We start from the raw sequence: 24,349 nt of genomic DNA on the forward strand, positions 1-24,349 counted from the left end.
ACAATTCGATTGGATGTCAGAAGTGGGATGGCGCAACTACCTGCAACAGTGCGAACTCTCTTTTTGATTGTGGTTAGCATACTTCAGTTGATTTGAAGTCAGGGTTTTAGCCCTGCAGTGGTTACACTGAGTTACACTTTGGTTATAATTTACTTTCATACATGATTTGAAGCTATCAAAATTAAAGGAATATATTATATCCTTGTGTTTATGATTATGATAACCTTCGGCAATTTGACTAATTCAAGTATCTTATGAAAGTACAAGTTCATACTTCAAAATCAAGGTGTTTATTTCATTTATTGAAATGACTGGAACTCTTACAGACAGGCTTTTAACCAGGTAGCAAAGACGACTGACTGAACGTGCCCCTCGTGCAGAACGTTGACGTTTTTAATCCATTCACCCTCCTCCTTCCACAGTCTGAGCACACACATATACAACCACCCGCAGTTAGTTTGACTGCCATCGGCTTGGTGCACCACGGTTCCGTTTATTTTTCCTAGTGTAAAACCGCTGTAAATGACAGTGCGGCACTGCATTGGAGGCTCTGACTTAAAAGGGTTTATACATTTACACCTGGATACGGTTGCTCTCAGGACGACAGGGTGGAGACATCAGGACTGAGTCAGGTAGTTAGCCAGTTTAGCTAACGATAGCTTGTATATTTGGAGAAGTCGAGAAATGGCTAGCTAGCTATATGTTCTTTAGCTGGCTAGCTACAATAGCTACGTATCCAACTGTCCAGCTGTTTACGCAGCTAACTAGTAGCTGGGTGAAATTGGTTGCACATCATTAGCAAGCTGCTTAGATTGATGCATTGCTAATAGCTAGCTAACTACATGCATTGATTGTATAGACAAAAGAATCGAGATACAATAACGGATTTGCATTGCCAAGTAGTTGAAAGGCAATTTTATTCATGCAGGTTTCCAAATCTACCTAGCTAGTAACCTTAACACCTCAACGTTACCAACTAGCTACCTAGGCTTAACTAGTTTACTGGTACATGCATTATTAATTTGCTGAATTTTATTTGACCTTTTATTTAAGGCAAGTCAGTTAAGAACAAACTCTTATTTTCTATGACGGCCTAGGAACAGCGGTTAACTGACTTGTTCCGGGCAGAACGACAGATTTTTTTTTTTTTTTACCTTGTCAGCTCTGGGATTCGATCTTCAGACCTTTCAGTTACTGGCCCAACGCTCTAACCACTGGGCTACCTGCCGCCATGAGTGCACCTATACCTTATAAGCTGTTTAGCTAGCTATGTAGTTTTTTGCACAACGTTAAATTGCCCACATAAAATCGTGAATTTACGATAGCTTAGCACGCTAGTAACTGGCAGTGCGTTGTCACTGTGGCCGGTTAATTTGTGCACAGATTGTCGTTTTAATCAATACCTCTTCACTGATGTCAAACCAATGTCTCATTTTAAGACGTATAGGCACCTATAGGGTCAACCTCTACTGTTTCAAGTGGATTCGGACTTGACACAAGCCTGTCCTGTTCTGAGAGGTGAGTACATTTCATATGATTTCTGTAGCCGGATGATGATATGATCCACGTTATACTCTGGGGATTTGAAATGCAATTGCGTCCAAAATGTCCACTGAAAAGAAATGATGGCAATGAAGCAAATTGTGACGATTTTTCCACTACCTCCATCTCCAGTCTGGAGAGAGTCATTCATTTAAATATAACCTACTTTTTGGACTATACAGTGCCCCTAGAAAGCATACAGCCCCTTTTGGTTGTCTTATGGACCAGAATGATTTGACAATCAACTCTCCTCTTGGTCCTGTCCCCAGTTATTGGCAATGATAATCATACCAATAACATGATGCTACCATCGCATGCTTTAATATGTGGATAACATCAACAATTATGTTTGATTGCCCCAGACACTAGCTAAGTTCTCAATGCTGCCACAATATACTAGGCTACATTAGTGATACCATCGATACTTCCCTTAACAAGGAGGTGTAGCTAGTAAAAAAAAAAATATTTGTCACTTGGGCCGAATACAACAGGTGTAGTAGACCTTACAGTGAAATCCTTACTTACAAGCCCTTAACCAACAATGATTTAAGAAGTTAAGGAATTGTGTTAAGTATATATATTTTTTAGATAAGTAGGAAATAAAAGTAACAAGTAATTAATCAACAGCAGTAAAATAATAATAGTGAGGCTATATACAGGGGGTACCAGTACAGAGTTGATGTGCGGGGTCACCGGTTAGTTGAGGTAATAGGTACATGAAGGTAGAGTTAAGGTGACTGCATAGATAATAAACAGAGTAGCAGCAGCATAAAAGAGGTGTCTGGGTAGCCTTAGAGCTGTTCAGGAATCTTATGGCTTGGGTGTAGAAGCTGTTAAGACTTAGGTACAGACTTAGGTACAGTAGCAGAGAGAACAGTCTGACTAGGGTGGCTGGCGTCTTTGACAATTTTTAGGGCCTTCCTCTGACACCGCCTGGTATAGAGGTCCTGGATGGCGGAAAGCTTGGCTGCAGTGATGTACTGGGCCGTACGCACTACCCTCTGTAGTGCCTTGCGGTCGGAGGCCGAGCAGTTGCCATACCACGCTGTGATGCAACCAGTCGGGATTCTCTCTGGTGCAGCTGTAGAACCTTTTGAGGATCTCAGGACCCATGCCAAATCTTTTCAGGCTTGTGAGGGGGAATAGGTTTTGTCGTGCCCTCTTCACGACTGTCTTAGTGTGTTTGGACCATGATAGTTTGGAACTTGAAACTATCAACCTGCCCCACTCAAGCCCCATCGATGAGAATGGGGGCGTGCTTGGTCTTCTTTTTCCTGTAGTCCACAATCACCTCCTTTGTCTTGATCACGTTGAGGGAGAGGTTGTTGTCCTGGCATCACACGGCCAGGTCTCTGACCTCCTCCCTATAGGTTGTCTCGTCAATGTCAGGCCTACCACTGTTGTCATTGGCAAACTTGATGATGATGAGTAAACAGGGAGTACAGGAGGGGACTGAGCACACATCCCTGAGGGGCCCCCGTGTTGAGGATCAGCGTGGTGGATGTTGTTACTAGAGGTCGATTGGAATGGCCGATTAATTAGGGCAGATTAAAAGTTTTCATAACAATCGGAAATCTGTATTTTTGGGTGCCGATTTAAAAAAAAAAAAAAAAAAAAAATAGATTTTTTTTATATACCTTTTATTTTACTAGGCAAGTCAGTTAAGAACACATTCTTATTTTCAATGACGGCCTAGGAACGGTGGGTTAACTGCCTCGTTCAGGGGCAGAACGACAGATTTTCACCATGTTAGCTCGGGGGATCCAATCTTGCAACAGTTACAGTTAACTAGTCCAACGCAATAACGACCTGCCTCTCTCTCGTTGCACTCCACAAGGAGACTGACTGTTACGCGAATGCAGTAAGCCAAGGTAAGTTGCTAGCTAGCATTAAACTTATCTTATAAAAACAATCAATCGTAATCACTACACATGGTTGATGATATTACTAGATATTATCTAGCGTGTCCTGCGTTGCATATAATCTGACTGAGCATACAAGTATCTAAGTATCTGACTGAGCGGTGGTAGGCAGAAGCAGGCGTGTAAACATTCATTCAAACAGCACTTTTGTGCGTTTTGCCAGCAGCTCTTCGTTGTGCATCAAGCATTGCGCTGTTTATGACTTCAAGCCTATCAACTCCCGAGATGAGGTTGGTGTAACCTAAGTGAAATGGCTAGCTAGTTAGCGCGCGCTAATAGCGTTTCAAACGTCACTCGTTCTGAGCCTTCTAGTAGTTGTTCCCCTTGCTCTGCATGGGTAACGCTGCTTCGATGGTGGCTGTTATAGATGTGTTGTTAGTTCGAGCCCAGTGAGGAGCGAGGAGAGGGACGGAAGCTATACTGTTACACTGGCAATACTAAAGTGCCTGTAAGAACATCTAATAGTCAAAGGTTAATGAAATACAAATGGTATAGAGGGAAATAGTCCTATAATAACTACAACCTAAAACTTCTTACCTGGGAATATTGAGGACTCATGTTAAAAAGGAACCACCAGCTTTCATATGTTCTCATGTTCAAAGCGAGAAACTGAAACGTTAGCTTTCTTACATAGCACATATTGCACTTTTACTTTCTTCTCCAACACTGTTTTTGCATTATTTAAACCAAATTGAACATGTTTCATTATTTACTTGAGGCTGAATTGATTTTATTGATGTATTATATTAAATTAAAATAAGTGTTCATTCAGTATTGTTGTAATTGTCATTATTACAATTTTTTTATTTTTATATATTACATATATATATATATGCGCCGATTTAATCGGTATCGGCTTTTTTGGTCATCCAATAATCTGTATCGGTATCGGCGTTGACAAATCATAATCGGTCGACCTCTAGTTGTTACCTAGCCTTACCACCTAGGGGCGACCTGTCAGGAAGTCCAGGATCCAGTTGCAGAGGGAGGTGTTTAGTCCTAGGGTCCTTATCTTAGTGATGAGCTTTGAGGGCACTATGGTGTTGAATGCTGAGCTCTAGTCAATGAACAGCATTTGAATAGCGTTCTCACATAGGTGTTCCTTTTGTCCATATGGGAAAGGGTGTTGAGTGCAGTAGAGATTGCATCATCTGATGATCTGTTGCAAATTGCCTTGACCAGCCTTTCAAAGCACTTCATGGCAACAGATGTGTGTGCTATGGGTTGGTAGTCATTTAGGCAGGTTACCTTCGTGTTCTTGGGCACAGGGACTATGGTGGTCTGTTTGAAACATGTTGGTATTACAGACTCAGTCAGGGACAGGTTGAAAATGTCAGTGAAGACACTTGCCAGTTGGTCAGCACATGCTCGGAGTACACATTCTGGTAATCCGTCTGGCCTTGCGGCCTTGTGAATGTTGACCTGTTTCAAGGTCTTACTCACATCAGCAGAGAGCGTGATCACACAGTCATCTGGAACAGCTGATGCTCTCATGCATGCTTCAGTGTTACTTGCCTCGAAGCGAGCATAGAAGTAATTTAGCTCGTCTGGTAGGCTCGTGTCACTGGGCAGCTCGCGGCTGTGCTTCCCTTTTGTAGTCTGTAATAGTTTGCAAGCCCTGCCACATCAGACGAGTATCGGCGCCGGTGTAGTATAATTCAATCTTAGTCCTGTATTGATGCTTTGCCTGTTTGATGTTTCGTCGGAGGGCTTAGCGGTATTTCTTATAAGCTTTAGAGTCCCGCACCTTGAAAGTGGCTGCTCTACCATTTAGCTCAGTGCAGATGTTGCCTGTAATCCATGGCTTCTGGTTGGGGTATGTACGTGTGGGGACGACCTCATCGATGCACTTATTGATGAAGCCAATGACAGATGTGGTGTACTCCTCAATGCCACCGGAAGAATCCCGGAACATATTCCAGTCTGTGCTAGCAAAACAGTACTGTAGCTTGACATCTGCTTCATCTGACCTCCTCCTTATTGACCGAGTCACTGGTGCTTCCTGCTTTAGTTTTTGTTTGTAAGCAGGAATCAGGAGGATAGAATTATGTTCAGATTTGCCAAATTAAGGCCGAGGGAGAGCTTTGCACGCGTGCGTCTGTGTGTGGAATAAAGTTGGTCTAGAGTTTGGCAAGCCTTGTATTCTCGCACAAGTTCATGAATTAGTGGATTTATATATACTTTTTATTTTAAAAAATCCAATATATTTTTCTGTTAAACTGTTTATAATTGGTTGCTCCTATTCTGCAAAAGGGGGAGTAATATGCTTGAGCTGGTTGGCTTTGACAGCAGTTAGCCTAAGTGTAGGACAGTGTAGAGCCCTTTGGTCATATGGTGATGCAGAAAAGATGCTTGCATGCTACATTTCAGTGTGTGTGTATGACCCAATCTTACACACACACACCTTGAATACATGTGCTGGTTAGCAAGTTACATGCTGTTTGCCAGAGTGTGATTACCAGAGCTTGACAGTGAATTGTTGGACAGTGTAGAGCCCCTGGGTTTTCTGGTGATGCAGAAAAGGCTCACACACACAGAGGATATTTCAGTGTGTGTGAGGGACAGTGTGCATGTTGATTTGTCCCTCTTCAGTTACATGACTTAGCAGATGAACAGTGCCTATTTAGCCTCTGGCCCTACTGGCCTCCCACACACAACCTTAATTTTAACCAGGACCAAACCTCTCATAATAGGTTACTTACTGTGATGAGGCTTGCCGTACTTCCCTATGGTGTGGTTTTACCTTTTTCCACAGTTGTCAAAAAGACACAAGTTCCCACCTTTTTTTTGTAGTCTTCCAAACAATATGTATTCCACAGACATGGCATTTGCAGGCTTGATTTTAGTTTTTAGCTTACAGCCATTTTTGTCAGATGAATATTATCTACAACAAAGAATGATACATGACAAAATGCTCTTTAGTTTTAACATGCGTATTATGGCTTCTATCAAGTCATAGATGCTCTGTGGATTTTCAGGGGAGAGAAGCAGGTGACATGACTGGAGCTGGGGCTGAGGATGACATCCCATTGGGTGAAAGGAAGACGGTCACAGACTTCTGCTACCTGCTGGACAAGTCCAAACAACTCTTCAATGGTCTAAGGTCAGTCTCTGTCTGTCTCTTGAGGTTTCTGTATTTTTGTTTTGATTTATGGCTGAGTAATTTCTAAATGTGTACTTCTAAATGGAATACTCTTAAGTTATGTGACATTCAATGCAGTAAGGTATAATTTAAAAAAATACATTAGGTTTGGGCACGGTTAACCTCTAGCGACGAGCAATCCCGTATCCGGGAGCGTAATCATAGCCTCAAGCGCATTACCATAACGCAAAGTTTCCTATTCATGAAAATCGCAAATTAAATGAAATAAATATATTGAAACACAAGCTTAGCCTTTTGTTAACAATACTGTCATCTCAGATTTTCAAAATATGCGTTACAGCCAACGCTAGACAAGCATTTGGTGTAAGTTTAGCATGGCATAATGCTATGCTAGGCTGTGCAGGCAGCAGGCAACATTTTCACAAAAATAAGAAAAGCAACCAAATTAAATCATTTACCTTTGAAGAACTTCAGATGCTTTCACTCAGGAGACTCCCAGTTAGATAGCAAATGTTCCTTTTTTCCCAAAATAATATTTTTGTAGGCGAAAAATGTCACGTTTGTTCATCCTGCTTGGCTGAGAAATCGCCCGAAAATACTTCAACTATAACGCCAAACCTTTTTCAAAATTTGCTCCATAATATCGACAGAAACACGGCAAACGTTGTTTAGGATCCATCCTCAAGGTGTTTTTAACACATGTATTTGATAATATATCCGTAGAGGTAGTTGGTTTCTCATAAGAAACGATTGGAAAAATGGCTACCTCAGTATTTTTCGTAAGGTTTTCTCCGGGAGACACCATGCGTCTACTCGCCCTATATGGTCTCTTACAGCCATTCTCAAATGGAAATGCCTAAAAAGATGTCACAATGCTGCAGACACCTTGGGGAAAACGTAAGCTGACTCCTAGCTCCTTCACAGCCATATAAGGAGTCATTGGCATGAGGCGGTTTCAAAAAATGCGGCACTTCCTGATTGGATTTTTATCTGGGTTTCGCCTGTAACATCAGTTCTGTGGCACTCACAGACAATATCTTTGCAGTTTTGGAAACGTCAGAGTGTTTTCTTTCCAAAGCTGTCAATTATATGCATAGTCGAGTATCTTTTCGTGACAAAATATCTTGTTTAAAACGGGAACGTTTTTCATCCAAAAATTAAGAGCGCCCCCTAGATCAATCCAATATCCGAACCGACGTTAGTATTAGATTACTTGAGTGAGTGTTCATCTTTGAAGAAAATAAATGGTAGGCCTATTTTAACATTGAAAAAGCTCTACATGTAAATGATCCTTGTTACATGTTTACCTTCAAGGATATACCATGATATTTAAAATTCTTAATACACTGCTCAAAAAAATTAAGGGAACACTTAAACAACACAATGTAACTCCAAGTCAATCACACTTCTGTGAAATCAAACTGTCCACTTAGGAAACAACACTGATTGACAATAAATTTCACATGCTGTTGTGCAAATGGAATAGACAACAGGTGGAAATTATAGGCAATTAGCAAGACACCCCCAATAAAGGAGTGGTTCTGCAGGTGGTGGCACATCAATGCGAGCAATGCATGGAGGCGCTACCAGGAGACAGGCCAGTACATCAGGAGACGTGGAGGAGGCCGTAGGAGGTGCAACAACCCAGCAGCAGGACCGCTACCTCCGCCTTTGTGCAAGGAGGAGCACTGCCAGAGCCCTGCAAAATGACCTCCAGCAGGCCACAAATGTGCATCTGTCTGCTCAAACGGTCAGAAACAGACTCCATGAGGGTGGTATGAGAGCCCGACGTCCACAGGTGGGGGTTGTGCTTACAGCCCAACAACGTGCAGGACGTTTGGCATTTGCCAGAGAACACCAAGATTGGCAAATTCGCCACTGGCGCCCTGTGCTCTTCACAGACCATATGCTGGTGCGGTTGGCCCTGGGTTCCTCCTAATGCAGGACAATGCTAGACCTCCTGTGGCTGGAGTGTGTCAGCAGTTCCTGCAAGAGGAAGGCATTGATGCTATGGACTGGCCCGCCCGTTCCCCAGGCCTGAATCCAATTGAGCACATTTGGGACATCATGTCTCGCTCCATCCACCAACGCCACGTTGCACCACAAACTGTCCAGGAGTTGGCGGATGCTTTAGTCCAGGTCTGGGAGGAGATCCCTCAGGAGACCATCCGCCACCTCATCAGGAGCATGCCCAGGCGTTGTAGGGAGGTCATTACAGGCACGTGGAGGCCCCACACATTACTGAGCCTCATTTTGACTTGTTTTAAGGACATTACATCAAAGTTGGATCAGCCTGTAGTGTGGTTTTCCACTTTAATTTTGAGTGTGACTCCAAATCTCGACCTCCATGGGTTGATAAATTTGATTTCCATTGATCATTTTTGTGTGATTTTGTTGTCAACACATTCAACTATGTAAAGAAAAAAGTATTTAATAAGAATATTTAATTTATTCAGATCTAGGATGTGTTATTTTAGTGTTCCCTTTATTTTTTTGAGCAGTGTATAATAAAATAAACTTTTGAATGTAGTTTTTCTAACAGTGCATTGAGCTTCTTCTGTGCATTTAGCCATGCAGTCTTGTCTCGAGACCGAGTCTTCTCTTGTCAATAACCAGGTTTCCATCCAACCTTTTTTTGCAAGTAAAGTACGTCAGATAAAGAATGTCACGCCAGGCGCCAGACATGATGGAAACAGATCATTTGTGGGTAAACTTTCCAAATGTCGACGAAACAAAACTGTAGACAAGGTGGGATCATGTTTTTGTTGGGGAAATAGATTATGCTACAATTGAGGTGGAAATGCTTTTGTATGCAAAGATTGACATAACCATCACGGCGAAGTAAGCATCGTGTTACTGCAAGTTATGTTGTGTAGTCCTCCCACTGCGACTTGGAAAAGCATGAACAGTTTATTAGGCTACAGACAAAATAAGTTGTGAACAACTTCACAGGGTGGTGAAAGTGCACAGTGATGAGCTTGGTGCTCCTTTCCAAACTATTGAGGTGGTGGTGAAATGATGATCGGTGCTTAGCTGCCAATTGAGAAGTAAAAATGATCCTGCTCTTATCCATAATCTCGTCACGTACCGTCTGCACTGTATCTGCAAGTGGTTGGCTGGAGCTCAAGTACCAAGATCAGCATGGGCACATTTGCTGTTTATGGCAGACTTTTTGTGCCAAAATCATTAACAGCGATAAAAAATCAAATGGAAACAACTTTCTTTTTTTCCCTTTTCGATAAAGTAAACGTTATACGATTAAGTGCTTTTTATGTGCACCAGGTCAGTTTAGTTGAAACACACCTCTGGTAGGAAAATGCGCATATTTTTTAATGCAGATTTTAGAATATTCGCATTAAAATGTCACATTGCTGTTAGCCTAAACTACCGGATTAAATCAGTCTTTCCCATGTACCTCTGCCATGTGCATACGCTTCCTTTTGATTTGTTGAACAATATTTATTTAAAAAAAAATGTTTTGCATTTCGGATATCCGAAAACATGCCATGATATTATTTAAATAGTAAAATGTCAAATGCCAATCCCTCACCTGCACACGTTATATTTAGTATATGGCTCGTAGACCTGAAATGATCAAAATAAGGTCCACACTCTTAGAAATAAGATGAATAAAAATATGAAGCTGCATTACACAATTTCTTTGTATCAACCCCAATTTGAAGAGTGGAACCATGTGATTTCTAATGTGGCACTTTGTCTCTTTTGCCAACTCTTACTGTTGGGTTAAGATGTTTTCTTTTCAATACATCACATACACAGAATACACACATGCAATCACGCATACATTAAAATTGAAAAATATTCATGTCAGACCATGTGTTCGCCATATCCCATGTGGCCAACGGGTTGTGTTTGAGTTAATCAGTCATTTCTGTCTATTTTTAGTCTGGGTATGTCAGTAGCTGCAGGCCTCCCTTCACTCTCTCTCTCTGTCTCCCTCCCCCGCTCTATCCCTCTGTCCCTAACAAGTGTGTACAGTAGTAACAATGCGTGCCTGAATGATTGTCTGAGAGCTTGGAATTGGTCGCTTCATTACTTCTCCATTCCGCTCGTCCCTGGGATGTATGGCTAGAAACTGAAGTGGCGTGACTGGCATCCCACTCTGAAACAAACGCTTTCCTAGAAGAGACGGGAAACACTGCATACTCTAATTGCAGCTCGACTCACTGCAACGGTGTTGTCAGACAAAAGTGTTGTGGCTGGTAGTAATTGAGAAACATGCATCTCAACAATGTTGTCAAACATGACTGTTTTGGCTGACGCATTGGTGAAATCTGTCTTACTGCATCAGCGTTGTCCTGCATAGAAGCCCTTTGTGTTGACATGGGAGGGCTTTACGGGGGTGTGTTTATGATAATTGCCTGTGCTTGTCCTCTCAAGCCAACATCAACAAGATTTAACACTCAACAAAACATGGTTTCACCAATCCCAAATGACCCCAAAGGACTGGAGCATCTTGCACTGTGCAATAAGCTCTCTGCACTAGGGATGGGCACTGTTATTCAAAATATCTGAACTGACATTAGTATTAGATTAATTGGGAGAGTATTCATTTTGGAAAAATAATGTCCACTCGACGACATTGAGACTTGTCCCGAAGCCACTCCTGTGTTGTCTTGGCTGTGTGTTTAGGGTTTTTGTCCTGTTGGGTGGTGAACCTTTGCCCCAGTCTGAGGTCCTGAGTGCTCTGGAGCAGGTTTTCATCAATGATCTCTCTGTACTTTGCTCTGTTCATCTTTCCCTTGATCCTGACTAGTCTCCCAGTCCCTGGCACTGAAGAACATCCCCACAGCAAGATGCTACCACCACCATGCTTTACTGTAGAGATGGTGCCAGGTTTCCTCCAGATGTGACGCTTGGCATTCAGGCCAATAAGATCAATCTTGGTTTCATCAGACCAGAGAATGTTGTTTCTCATTGTCTGAGAGTCCTTAAGTGCCTTTTGGAAAACTCCAAGCAGGCTGTCATGTGCATTTTATTGAGGAGTGGCTTCCTTCCGGCCAATCTACCATAAAGGCCTGATTGGTTGTCCTTCTGGAAGGTTCTCCCATCTCCGCAGAGGAACTCTAGAGCTCTTTCAGAGTGACCATCGGTTTCTTGGTCACCTCCCTGACCAAGGCCCTTCTCCCCAGATTACTCAGTTTGGCCAGGTGGCCAGCTCTAGGAAGAGTCTTGGTGGTTCCAAACTTCTTCCATTTAAGCATTTAAAAAAATAATTAAAATATTTTTTACCTTTATTTTACTAGGCAAGTCAGTTAAGAACAAATTCTAATTTTCAATGACGGCCTAGGAACAGTGGGTTAACTGCCTGTTCAGGGGCAGAACGACAGATTTGTACCTTGACAGCTCAGGGATTCGAACTTGCAACCTTTTACTAGTCCAACGCTCTAACCACTAGGCTACCCTGCCGCCCAAGAATGATGGAGGCCACTGTGTTCTTGGGGACCTTCATTGCTGCAAACATTTTTTTGGTACCCTTCCCCAGGTTGGTGCCTCAACAATCCTGTCTCGGAGATCTACAGACAATTCCTTCGACCTCATGGCTTGGTTTTAGCTCTGACATGCACTGTCAATTGTGGGACCTTTATATAGATGGGTGTGTTCCTTTCCATATCATGTCCAGTAGATTGTATTTACTACAGGTGGACTCCAATCAAGCTGTAGAAACATCTCAAGGTTGATCAATGGAAACAGGATGCACCTGAGCTCAATTTTGAGTCTCATAGCAAAGGGTCTGAATACTTATGTAAATAAGGTATTTCTGTTTTGTGTGTTATAAATTTGCCCAAATTCTAAAAACCTGTTTTCACTTTGTCATTGTGGGGTATTGTGTGTAGATTGAGGAAATGTTTTAATTTAATACATTTTAGAATGCTGTAACGTAACAAAATGTGGAAAAGGGGAAGGGGTCTGAATACTTTCCGAAAGCACTGTATTATATATATAAAAAAAAATAGGCATAATGAAAAGAATGTCTAAATTTAAATAAAATTATCTGTGTGACTTTGCTACATAGCCTACAGGGATAGACCATTAAGTAAAAAAATAAGGGATTAGGTTGGCTAAGTGAGAAGGAGTAGGCTACAATGACCAACCAACAGGTAGGCTTCTGTTTCATATGAATTGCGTTGTTGTAGCTAAGGGGAGCGCAGCAAAATTGCCTTAATTAGCCTTGCTACTTTAGTTAGCTAACTGTCTAACCTAGCTGGCTACTGAAGCTATCAAATCAAATGTATTTATATAGCCCTTCGTACATCAGCTGATATCTCAAAGTGCTGTACAGAAACCCAGCCTAAAACTCCAAACAGCAAGCAATGCAGGTGTTGAAGCACGTTGGCTAGGAAAAACTCCCTAGAAAGGTCAAAACCTAGGAAGAAACCTAGAGAGGAACCAGGCTATGAGGGGTGGCCAGTCCTCTTCTGGCTGTGCCGGGTGGAGATTATAACAGAACATGGCCAAGATGTTCATAAATGACCAGCATGGTCAAATAATAGGTCTGGGACAGGTCCGGTGAACAGGTCAGGATTCCATAGCCGCAGGCAGAACAGTTGAAACTGGAGCAGCAGCACGGCCAGGTGGGCTGTAGACAGCAGGGAGTCATCATGCCAGGTAGTCCTGAGGCATGGTCCTATGAGAAAGAGAGAGAGACTTAAATTCACACAAGACAGGAGAAGTACTCCAGATATAACAAGACAGGGCCAAACAGGAAGGATATAACCCCACCCACTTTGCCAAAGCACAGCCCCCACACCACTAAAGGGATATCTTCAAGCACCAATTTACCATCCTGAGACAAGGCCGGGTATAGCCCACAAAGGTCTCCGCCACAACCCAAGGGGGGGCGCCAACCCAGACAGGAAGATCACATCAACAGTCTTGATATGTTCATCAAAAGAGAGATCATGGTCCAGAGTAACGCCGAGGTCCTTCACAGTTTTATTTGAGACGACTGTACAACCAAGATCTCTTTGTTTCTTGGAACCTAGATCAAGCTGTTTTGTCTGAGTTTAAAAGTAGAAAGTTTGCAGCCATCCACTTCATTATGTCTGAAACACAGGCTTCTAGCGAGGGCAATTTGGGGGCTTCACCATGTTTCATTGAAATGTACAGCTGTGTGTCATCTGCATAGCAGTGAAAGGTAACATTATGTTTTCGAATGACATCCCCAAGAGGTAAATATATAGTGAAAACAATAGTGGTCCTAAAATGGAACCTTGAGGAGCACCGAAATTTACAGTTGATTTGTCAGAGGACAAACCATTCACAGAGACGAACTGATATCTTTCCAACAGATAAGATCTAAACCAGGCCAGAACTTGTCCTTGTCCATTAAAAGGTAATTTACCACCTTCACAAGTGCAGTCTCAGTGCTATGATGGGGTCTAAAACCAGACTGAAGCATTTCGTATATATTGTCTGTCTTCAGGAAGGCAGTGAGTTGCTGCGCAACAGCCTTTTCTAACCTTTTTGTAGAAGAATGGGAGATTCGATGTAGGCTGATAGTTTTTTATATTTTCTGGGTCAAGGTTTGGCTTTTTCAAGAGGTTTTATTACTGCCACTTTTAGTGAGTTTGGTACACACCCGGTGGATAGAGAGCCGTTCATTATGTTCAACATAGGAGGGCCAAGCACAGGAAGCAGCTCTTTCAGTAGTTTAGTTGGAATAGGGTCCAGTATGCAGCTTGAAGGTTTAGAGGCCATGATTATTTTCATCATTGTGTCAAGAGATATAGTACTAAAAAACGACTGCACGGTACTGTCTTTCCAAGCTAGTCGGAAGACTTCCAGTTTGGTGTGGCGCCATTTCCGTTCCAATTTTCTGGAAGCTTTATTCAGAGCTCGGGTATTTTCTGTATACCAGGGAGCTAGTTTCTTATGACAAATGTTTTTCGTTTTTATCAGTGAAACTGCATCTAGGGTATTGCGCAAGGTTAAATTGAGTTCCTCAGTTAGGTGGTTAACTGATTTTTGTCCTCTGACATCCTTGGGTGGGCAGAGGGAGTCTGGAAGGGCATCAAGGAATATTTGTGTTGTCTGTGAATTTATAGCACGACTTTTGATGCTCCTTGGTTGGGGTAGGAGCAGATTATTTGTTGCAATTGCAAAGGTAATAAAATGGTGGTCCGATAGTCCAGGATTATGAGGAAAAACATTAAGATGCACAACATTTATTCCATGGGACAAAACTAGGTCCAGAGTATGACTGACAGTGAGTGGGTCCAGAGACATGTTGGACAAAACCCACTGGGTCGATGATGGCTCCGAAGGCCTTTTGGAGTGGGTCTGTGGACTTTTCCATGTGAATATTAAAGTCACCAAAAATTAGAATATCTGCTATGACTACAAGGTCTGATAGGAATTCAGGGAACACAATGAGGAATGCTGAATATGGCCCAGGAGGCCTGTAAACAGTAGCTATAAAAAGTGATTGAGAAGGCTGCATAGATTTCATGACTAGAAGCTCAAAAGACGAAAACTTCTTTTTTTTCTGTAAATTGAAATTTGCTATCGTAAATGTTAGCAACACCTCCGCCTTTGCGGGATGCATGGGGGATATGGTCACTAGCTATCAACCTTCTTTACAACGATTTAATGCATTCACTACAGGCACTACCAGATGGTATGGTTTCATAACCTATGGGATCAACGAGTTTGTCTCTAACGTGTTATTTGGTTTGGCTACTTTCGCCCTGTCCCTCCATGCCCCACACACTGTCACGTACACCGGCCCCTGCTCCTCTCTCGCACCCCCTCCACCTTCCAACTTAAACAAGCAGAGTGTAGCTCACTGGATCTCTTGAGTCGTGCAAGCAAGTCTCCATTAAAGTTGTTGATCCCTTATTGATGTCACTTGTTAGATCCATTTCAATCCATGCAGATGAAGAGGAAACATTTTAAAGAAGGATTTTTTAATCCTTGAGACATGGATTGTGTATGTGTGAAATTGAGGGTAAATGTGCAAGACAAAATATATAAGTGCCTTTGAATGGGGTATTAAAGTAGGTACCAGGCACAACGGTTTGAATCAAACTGTAATGCTGCTGGGTTTTTCACACTCAACAGTAGAGGTCGACCGATTTAATCGGAATGGCCTATTAATTAGGGCCGATTTCAAGTTTTCTTAACCATCGGAAATCTGTATTTTTAGACACCGATTTTAGACACCGTTTTTTAAAACTTTTCCCTCACCTTTATTTAATCTTTATTTAACTAGGCAAGTCAGTTAACCCATTCTTATTTCCAATGACTGCCTAGGAACGGTAGGTTAACTGCCTCGTTTCAGGGCAGAATCACAGATTTTTACCTTGTCAGCTTGGGGGATTCAATCTTGCAACCTTACAGTTAACTAGTCCAACGCTCCAACCACCTGATTCCATTGCACTCCACGAGGAGCCTTCCTGTTAAGCGAATGCAGTAAGCCAAGGTGGCTAGCATTAAACTTATCTTATAAAAAACAATCAATCATAATCACTAGTTAACTACACATGGTTGATGATATTACTAGTTTATCTAGCGTGTCCTGCTTTGCATATAATCGATGAGGTGCGTATTGTTGCTCCAATGTGTACCTAACCATAAACATCAATGCCTTTCTTAAAATCAATACACAAGTATATATTTTTAAACCTGCATATTTAGCTAAAAGAAATCCAGGTTAGCAGTCAATATTGACCAGGTGAAATTGTGTCACTTCTCTTGCGTTCATTGCACGCAGAGTCAGTGTATATACAACAGTTTGGGCTGCCTAATTTGCCCGAATTTTACATTATTATGACATAACATTGAAAGTTGTGCAATGTAACAGGAATATTTAGACTTAGGGATGCCATCCGTTAGATAAAATACAGAACTGTTCCGTATTTCACTGAAAGAATAAACGTCTTGTTTTCGAGATGATAGTTTCCGGATTCGACCATATTAATGACCTAAGGCTCGTATTTCTGTGTGTTATTATGTTATAACTAAGTCTATGATTTGATAGAGCAGTCTGACTGAGCAATGGTAGGCAGCAGCAGGCTCCTAGGCATTCATTCAAACAGCACTTTTGTGCATTTTTCCAGCAGCTCTTCGTTGTGCTTCAATCATTGAGCTGTTTGACTTCAAGCCTATCAACTCCCAAGATTAGGCTCGTGTAACCGATGTGAAATGGCTAGCTACTTAGCGGGGTGCGCGCTAATAGCGTTTCAAACGTCACTTGCTCTGAGACTTGGAGTGGTTGTTCCCCTTGCTTTGCAAGGGGCGTGACTTTTGTGGAGCGATGGGTAACGCTGCTTCGAGGGTGGCTGTTGTCAATGTGTTCCTGGTTCGAGCCCAGGTAGGGGCGAGGAGAGGGACGGAAGCTATACTGTTACACTGGCAATACTAAAGTGCCTATAAGAACATCCAATAGTCAAAGGAATATGAAATATAAATCATATAGAGAAATAGTCCTATAATTCCTATAATAACTACAACCTAAAACTTCTTACCTGGGAATATTGGAAGACTCATGTTAAAAGGAACCACCAGCTTTCATATGTTCTCATGTTCTGAGCAAGGAACTTAAACGTTATCTTTTTTACATGGCACATATTGCACTTTTACTTTCTTCTCCAACACTTTGTTTTTGCATTATTTAAACCAAATTGAACATGTTTCATTATTTATTTGAGGCCAAATTGATTTTTAGTTATGTATTATTTAAGTTAAAATAAGTGTTCATTCAGTATTGTTGTAATTGTCAATATTACAAATACATTTTTTTAAATCGGGCGATTTTAATCGGTATCAGATTTTTTTTGGTCCTCCAATATTCGGTATCGGTGTTGAAAAATCATAATCGGTCAACCTCTACTCAACAGTTACCCGTGTGTATTAAGAATGGTCCACCACCCAAAGAACATCCAGTCAACTTGACACAACTGTGGGAGGCATTGCAGTTAACATGGGCCAGCATCCCTGTGAAACACTTGACACCTTGTAGTCCATGCCCTGACAAATTGAGGCTGTTTTGAGGGCGAAAGGGGGATGTGTTCTTAATATTTTGTACACTCAGTGTATTTTGACTATCCGGATATCCGGAAAAAATATTATGATATTATTTGAATAGTGAAATAATGTCAAATGCCCATCCCAACTCTGCACACTAGTCCTATAGTAGCCGTCACACTGGCCGATTTGTTAACACACGATAAACAGCCTCCACCTTAGAATTTGGGAGTTACCAGGGAAACAGCTCCAAGGGTTTGTGTGTAGTAGAATCTATGACTCATGCGAAGAGATGAGGATGGAACGATAACTAATGGAATTGATTGGCCTAAATGTTGACATGGATGTTTAAAAAAATAAAGAAATCACATTATTTTATGTTGCACTCCATGTGATCAGTATGTATGCTTCCAGTATAGGATTGGAAATTATTTAGAAAGAAACAAACTCATGTTGCTGTAGAGCGTGGCAATTTCCCTCCAGCTTTGGTGTGTCTCTCTCTTTTTATTTTGATCACATTAACTCAAAGGCTCAAAGACAGCTGTTGTCTTTTATAGCTCCAGACTTGGTTCCACATGGAGTGTAATGCCCTTAGCCCTGTACTTGGAAACCTTTTGTAATTGGTAGGATTCACAGGTGGCTGGTGGAACCTTAATTCATTGAGGAGGAGGAGTAATGGCTGGGATGGAATAAATCAAACGGAATCAAACACATCCAACCCATGGTTTCCATGTGCTTCATTCCATTCCAGCCATTATTATGAGCCGTCCTCCCCTCATGGAGCCTCCTGTGGTAGGATTCTTATCATCCTGATGGGTCCAGGCAGCGTAGCTTTTTGGACGAGGCCTGCGTGTGAAATCTGGGGCACAGTGACCCTGTCTCTGGAGGCTTGGTCCCATCCTGGAATGAACCAAAGCCAGCCCTGCTGCAGTGCTCTGTTCCTCCACGCTAATTACAGAGGTTTGGTTATTAGAATCAGACCAAAGATTGGGATCAGTGTCCTAGTTCTTCTTTGGGACTTAGCTTGTTTGGTGCCCTGTGTCTGATTTCAATTAAATAATTTGAATTGTTATGAATAAACTAGGGGATTTATCATTTTATATATGGTAACCGAAGACATGTCAAATGCAACAAAGCTTGCCTTTTTCACACATTGTAAATAAGGACCCTTCCATTCACAATAGAAAATACTTTGTAATTACAGTGCATTCGGAAAGTATTCAGACCCCTTCCCCTTTTCCACATTTTGTTACGTTACAGCCTTATTCTAAAATTGATTACATTCATTTTTATCCTCAGTCTACACACAATACCCCATAATGATAAAGTGAAACAGATTTATTTTTACATTTTTGCCTAAAATGTATTAAAAATAAACATACCTTTTTATATACATAAGTATTCAGACCCCTTTGCTATGAGACTCAATTCAGCTCAGGTGCATCCTGTTTCCATTGATAATTCTTGATGTTTTTTCAACTTGATTGGAGTCCACTGGTGGTAAATTCAATTGATTGGACATGATTTGGAAGGCACACACCTGTCTATATAAGGTCCCACAGTTGACAGTGCATGTCAGAGCAAAAACCAAGCCATGAGGTCGAAGGAATTGTCCGTAGAGCACCGAGACAGGATTGTGTCAAGGCACAGATCTGGGGAAGGGTACCAAAAATGTTCTGCAGCATTGAAGGTCCCCAAGAACATACTGGCCTCCATCATTCTTAAATGGACGAAGTTTGGAACCACCAAGACTCTTCCTAGAGTTGGCCGCCGGCCAAACTGAGCAATCGGGGGAGAAGGGCCTTGGTTAGGGAGGTGACCAAGAACCCGATGGTCACTCTGACCGAGCTCTAGAGTTCCTCTGTGGAGATGGGAGAACCTTCCAGAAGGACAACAATCTCTGCAACACTCCAACAATCAGAACTTTATGGTAGAGTGGTCAGACAGAAGCCACTCCTCCGTAAAAGGCACATGACAGCCTGCTTGGAGATTACCAAAAGGAACTTAAGGACTCTCAGATCATGAGAAACAACATTCTCTGGTCTGATGAAACCAAGATTGAACTCTTTGGCCTGAATGCCAAGCATCACGTCTGGAGGAAACCTGGTACCATCCCTACAGTGAAGCATGGTGGTGGCAGCATCATGCTGTTTGGATCATTTTCAGCCTGCAGGTACTGGGAGACTAGTCAGGATTGAGGGAAAGATGAACGGAGCAAACTACAGAGAGATCCTTGAAAACCTGGTCCAGAGCACTCAGGACCGTGGACTGGGGTGATGGTTCACCACCCAACAGGACAATGACCCTAAGCACACAGACAAGACAACGCAGGAGTGGCTTCAGGACAAGTCTCAATGTCCATCTCTGGAGAGACATGAAAATAGCTGTGCAGCGACGCTCCCCATCCAACCTGACAGAGCTTGAGGATCTGCAGAGAAGGGAGAAACTCCCCAAATACAGGTGTGCCAAGCTTGTGTCATATCCAAGAAGACTCGAGGCTGTCGAAGGTGCTTCAACAAAGTACTGAGTAAAGGGTCTGAAATACTCATGTAAATGTAATATTTCCCTTTATATATAAAAAAATTGCTTACATTTCTAAAATCCTATTTAGGCTTTGTCAGGGTGTTGTGTGTAGATGTAAGGGACAAATATTTAAGCAATTTTAGAATAAGGCTGTAATGTAACTGTGGAAAAAGCCAAGTGGTCTGAATACTTTCTGAATTTTCTGTGTGTTATTATTTTGAGCAGATGGTCAGGGGGATGGAACATAATTACAAATCATTTGTAGACTGCAAATTGAATCTAAGCCCAGACAGATTTATTTGCTTAAAACACAGGGTTTCCGTTAGCCGGTAAATGCCAGCTTTTGGCCGACTAAAATAAATGAAAGGCCGATAAATAAAATTGTTGCTGGCCAAATCGACCTGGATAAAAAAAATTTATCCATTGCAAAATAATGCTTTTTATTCATTGATCGAAATACCAGTCGATGTGCTCCAATTTCGAAATCAAATATACTTCATAGGCTAATAAATCCTCAAGCTGCTTGGAAAGTTGTTTTAGGTGTGTGTTTATATTGTTACTCATGCAAAAGACTTGACATCCTCATAAGGGACTTCAGCTAAATGGTGTGGATTCTTTCTCCAAAACAAGAGTAAAAACAGCTTCAAAATCGCACCTTCTTGAGGACAAAATAACAAGGCTAGCAAGTGTTCATCAAGCTTCTCCAAGGAGTTGGACAGTTTAAACTTCCCAACAGCAGCCAAGGTCCACTGCAAACGCAAGTAAATTGGATGCAAATGATTGTTTTCGTCAGACCCGGTCCTAGAAGTTCTGCTGCCGTCCTAGGCAAGATCAACATATGCTGCCGTATCATGTATAGTATAAAGATTTGGAATGGATTGCTGGACGTATAATGTGTATCATGCGCCACTGGGATTGTTTCAGTTGAGCTTATTCAGTAGCACTTTGAAACGGAAGATCGTTGACAACTATTCACATCGGAGAGTTGCAATCACAAGGCAACCAACTGCCTATATTAGAAAAGATACTTGTCAATAAACTACGTTCATGGAGTGTACAAAACATTAGGAACTCTCTTTCCATGACAGACTGACCAGATTAATCCAGGTGAAAACTATGATCCCTTATTTGTTGTCACTTGTTTATATCCACTTCAATCAGTGTAGATGAAGGGGAGGAGACGGGTTATAGAAGGCTTTTTAAGCCTTGAGACATGGATTGTGTATGTGTACCATTCAGGGGTGAATGGGCAAGACAAAATATTTAAGTGCCTTTGAACGGGGTATGGTAGTAGGTGCAAAGCACACTGGTTTGTGTCAAGAACTGCAACGCTATATATATATATATATATATATATATCTCACACAAATCATAACCCCACTATAGTTCAATTTACAATAAACATAACATTTGTTAACATCATCAGTAGAATTGTACAAAGAGTGAGATCATTTCAGCTTTGGAAACCAATGCTTTCATGAATGCATGGCTTGTGCCTCATTTCACAGGAGCATTGGAAAATACCTTTTCTTTCAACGAACCAGCCTTAACCAATTTTGTTTATTTACATATTGAATTTTATTGTCCAATGTCAGTTATACAATTTCTTAATTTTGTGGCCGTCTAGTGTCCTCATTCCACTGCTGTGGTGCTGAATCGCAGCGGGAGTGGGACGGGCTGGCCCGGTCATGGCTTGAAGGGATCAAGCTTTTGTCAAATTAACATCAAAAGTAGATTTTTTAAATTTGTTTTAAAAATTTTTGCATTTTACCTACCCTTTTCTTAACCTTTTTAATTTAATCATCCTAACCTGCTACGAAAAGTCAAGTCTGACATTAATTTGACAAAAGCTGGGGCCCTTCTAGCCACGACAAGCCGGCCCTGGTGCTCCTAGACATCCACGATTAGTTTTTAATTGGGCCTAATCTAAATGTTCATGCCTAGGCTAAATTAAACTAGACGGGCCTCGATTCTATTTAAAAATATCTGCATTATTTATTTATAAAATGTTCATACAAATAGCCTATAGGGGAAGGTCGTTCGCAAATTATATTACGCAAATGTTATATTTTGGAGTTTGTTTTATTAGTTTATCTAGGCAACTTGTTCTTCTAGGCTAAATGTTTTAAATTTAAAATTATATTCCTTTATGATTTATAACAGGGATGAAGACGCAACAGTCAATGTTTTGCTTTTCAATAAATTCTAATTTCTATTCTGTTAAAAGGAATTCCAATCCAAATGTGATTTTGAGCAGCTTGGTGGACGGCCTAACGCGTTAAGCACCCAATGCATATGGATATCCGCTAAAGGAAAATCTTGCGGGTCACGTTGTCAGGCGGCACATTTTCAGAAACCCTGCTAAAACATAATCATTTCTAACCTTGCTTACATCTGTATACGATCACATTCTCTATATTATGCATGGGAATGCTTTGGAACAGATATTCACAATTAAAATCACTTGGTGCTGATTTGCTGGTGTTTAAAAATGCCCCTGTTCCGTGGTGTTGGAATAGCTTTTTGTAAAGTGAGTAAGAACATTTTAAGTGGATGATTAAATAAATAGCATTTCATTTACTTAAGACCCACCCCTTTTTACACAACGACACCCACATTTGTATTGGTTATCCAGTATCTTATTTGTTTGACCGGAAACAACAGAGCAGGTTTAGCGGATTTCCTTCTCCATCCCTTCACTCTGCTTGGGAATAAGTCTTTTGGGTTTTTATCTTGTTCATAGCGATACGGAATTAATGGTGGATGGAATTAGGCTAAGTTGAATTCTGCTTGATTATTTGCCCCATATTCCTGACTTAACAGTCATGCCATTGTTTCCCACCACCAGGAAGGGCATGAGGGTAAGAGATAATCACACTGGGAAAAACTGAGAAATCAGTAGGCCTCAGTGTTATGTACCAGTATAAAGGAGCACACGTTTTCTTTGTGTCATATTAACGAATGAATCCTCTATCCATTCTCCTTTGAATATCTAAGGAAAGCAGCCTGTATCGTTTAACACAATGTGTTTTCAAAAAGAAGTGCACACCATACATTTCCTCTTTTGCGTATTTGAGTACAAAGACTAGAGTTTGAAATGTGTCGTTGGTCTGTCTGTTGTGTTTAGTGTATCTGCATTCCATATTCTGTATGCCAGTCTGGGTGAGAAATTTGTCAGATGGAGAATTGTGGCAAAAATGATGTTGCAGGGAAGGATTTTGGCTGTGTAGTGTTGACCAGCATCATATTGGGTGTTTTCAGGCTATGCGTGCGTTTGCTGCTGCACTTTTGCCGCCACAGCCACCATTGCCCGTTCCTCTCCTCAGTCTCCAGACATGTTGTCATGGCAATGCTTCAATGATAACAACGAGGCCCGGAGCTTCAGCGGGAAATTAGAGGCAAAGTGGCCGACTTGCACCCAAGCTGACAGGCAGACCTCATCCGATTCCATCACATCCCCACCCTTCTGACTCACTACTGCACGCAGCATAGCCCCCCCCCCCCCCCCCCCCACACACACACACACACACACACCTCCTCAGGCACAACGTTGGCTATTAGGAAAGCAAAAAATAGCTCAATGTCCAGAGAATGTCTGGGGTAGGGTCTCAACATAGCCTTTCTGCTTTGCTGTTGTGTGAATTAGTTGATTTGACAGCCGAGGTGACCTGGATGTAAGTTTTGCATATGTATACTTCGCTATTAAAAAATACAGTTACTAAAACTATCTTCCAAAGACAGCACTACTGTTTCATCTGTTGATTTCCCAGCTCATATTTAAGTTCGACCAAATCTCTCTTTGCTTCCCCTATTTTGTTGTACATTTTATTTTTAGGAATTGTTATTCAGTTGCATCATAATATACTCAGGTGTAGCTCTGGGACACTGCATCATAATATACTCAGGTGTAGCTCTGGGACACTGCATCATAATATACTCAGGTGTAGCTCTGGGACACTGCATCACAATATACTCAGGTGTAGCTCTGGGACACTGCATCATAATATACTCAGGTGTAGCTCTGGGACACTGCATCATAATATACTCAGGTGTAGCTCTGGGACACTGCATCATAACATACTCAGGTGTAGCTCTGGGACACTGCATCACAATATACCCAGGTGTAGCTCTGGGACACTGCATCACAATATACTCAGGTGTAGCTCTGGGACACTCAGTGGGTAGTGCCTCTGAGGCAGACAGATTTACACTTAGAAATTATAAAATCATTACAAAGCTGTCGCATAGAATTCCCCCAAATAATAAAAAC

The 24,349-nt window shown here is 41.6% G+C and overlaps 1 protein-coding gene across 3 annotated transcripts in view; it reads left to right on the top strand.

Annotated features, from left to right (window-relative positions):
- The first annotated feature begins 383 nt into the window (after nucleotides 1–383).
- Nucleotides 384–24,349, top strand: part of scai (suppressor of cancer cell invasion) — a 36,464-nt gene continuing 12,498 nt past the window's right edge. For 2 of the 3 annotated variants that reach the window (XM_064943350.1, XM_064943351.1), the window contains exon 1: nucleotides 4,346–6,567. In XM_064943350.1, the coding sequence (XP_064799422.1) occupies nucleotides 6,368–6,567 (200 nt within the window). In that variant the 5' untranslated portion in view covers nucleotides 4,346–6,367. Of the gene's footprint in view, nucleotides 633–1,439; nucleotides 1,519–4,345; nucleotides 6,568–24,349 lie in introns of those variants that run through there. The other variant, XM_064943352.1, reaches the window with a different exon arrangement.

This window comes from Oncorhynchus masou, chromosome 28 (assembly GCF_036934945.1).
Source record: "Oncorhynchus masou masou isolate Uvic2021 chromosome 28, UVic_Omas_1.1, whole genome shotgun sequence".
Taxonomy (NCBI): domain Eukaryota; kingdom Metazoa; phylum Chordata; class Actinopteri; order Salmoniformes; family Salmonidae; genus Oncorhynchus; species Oncorhynchus masou.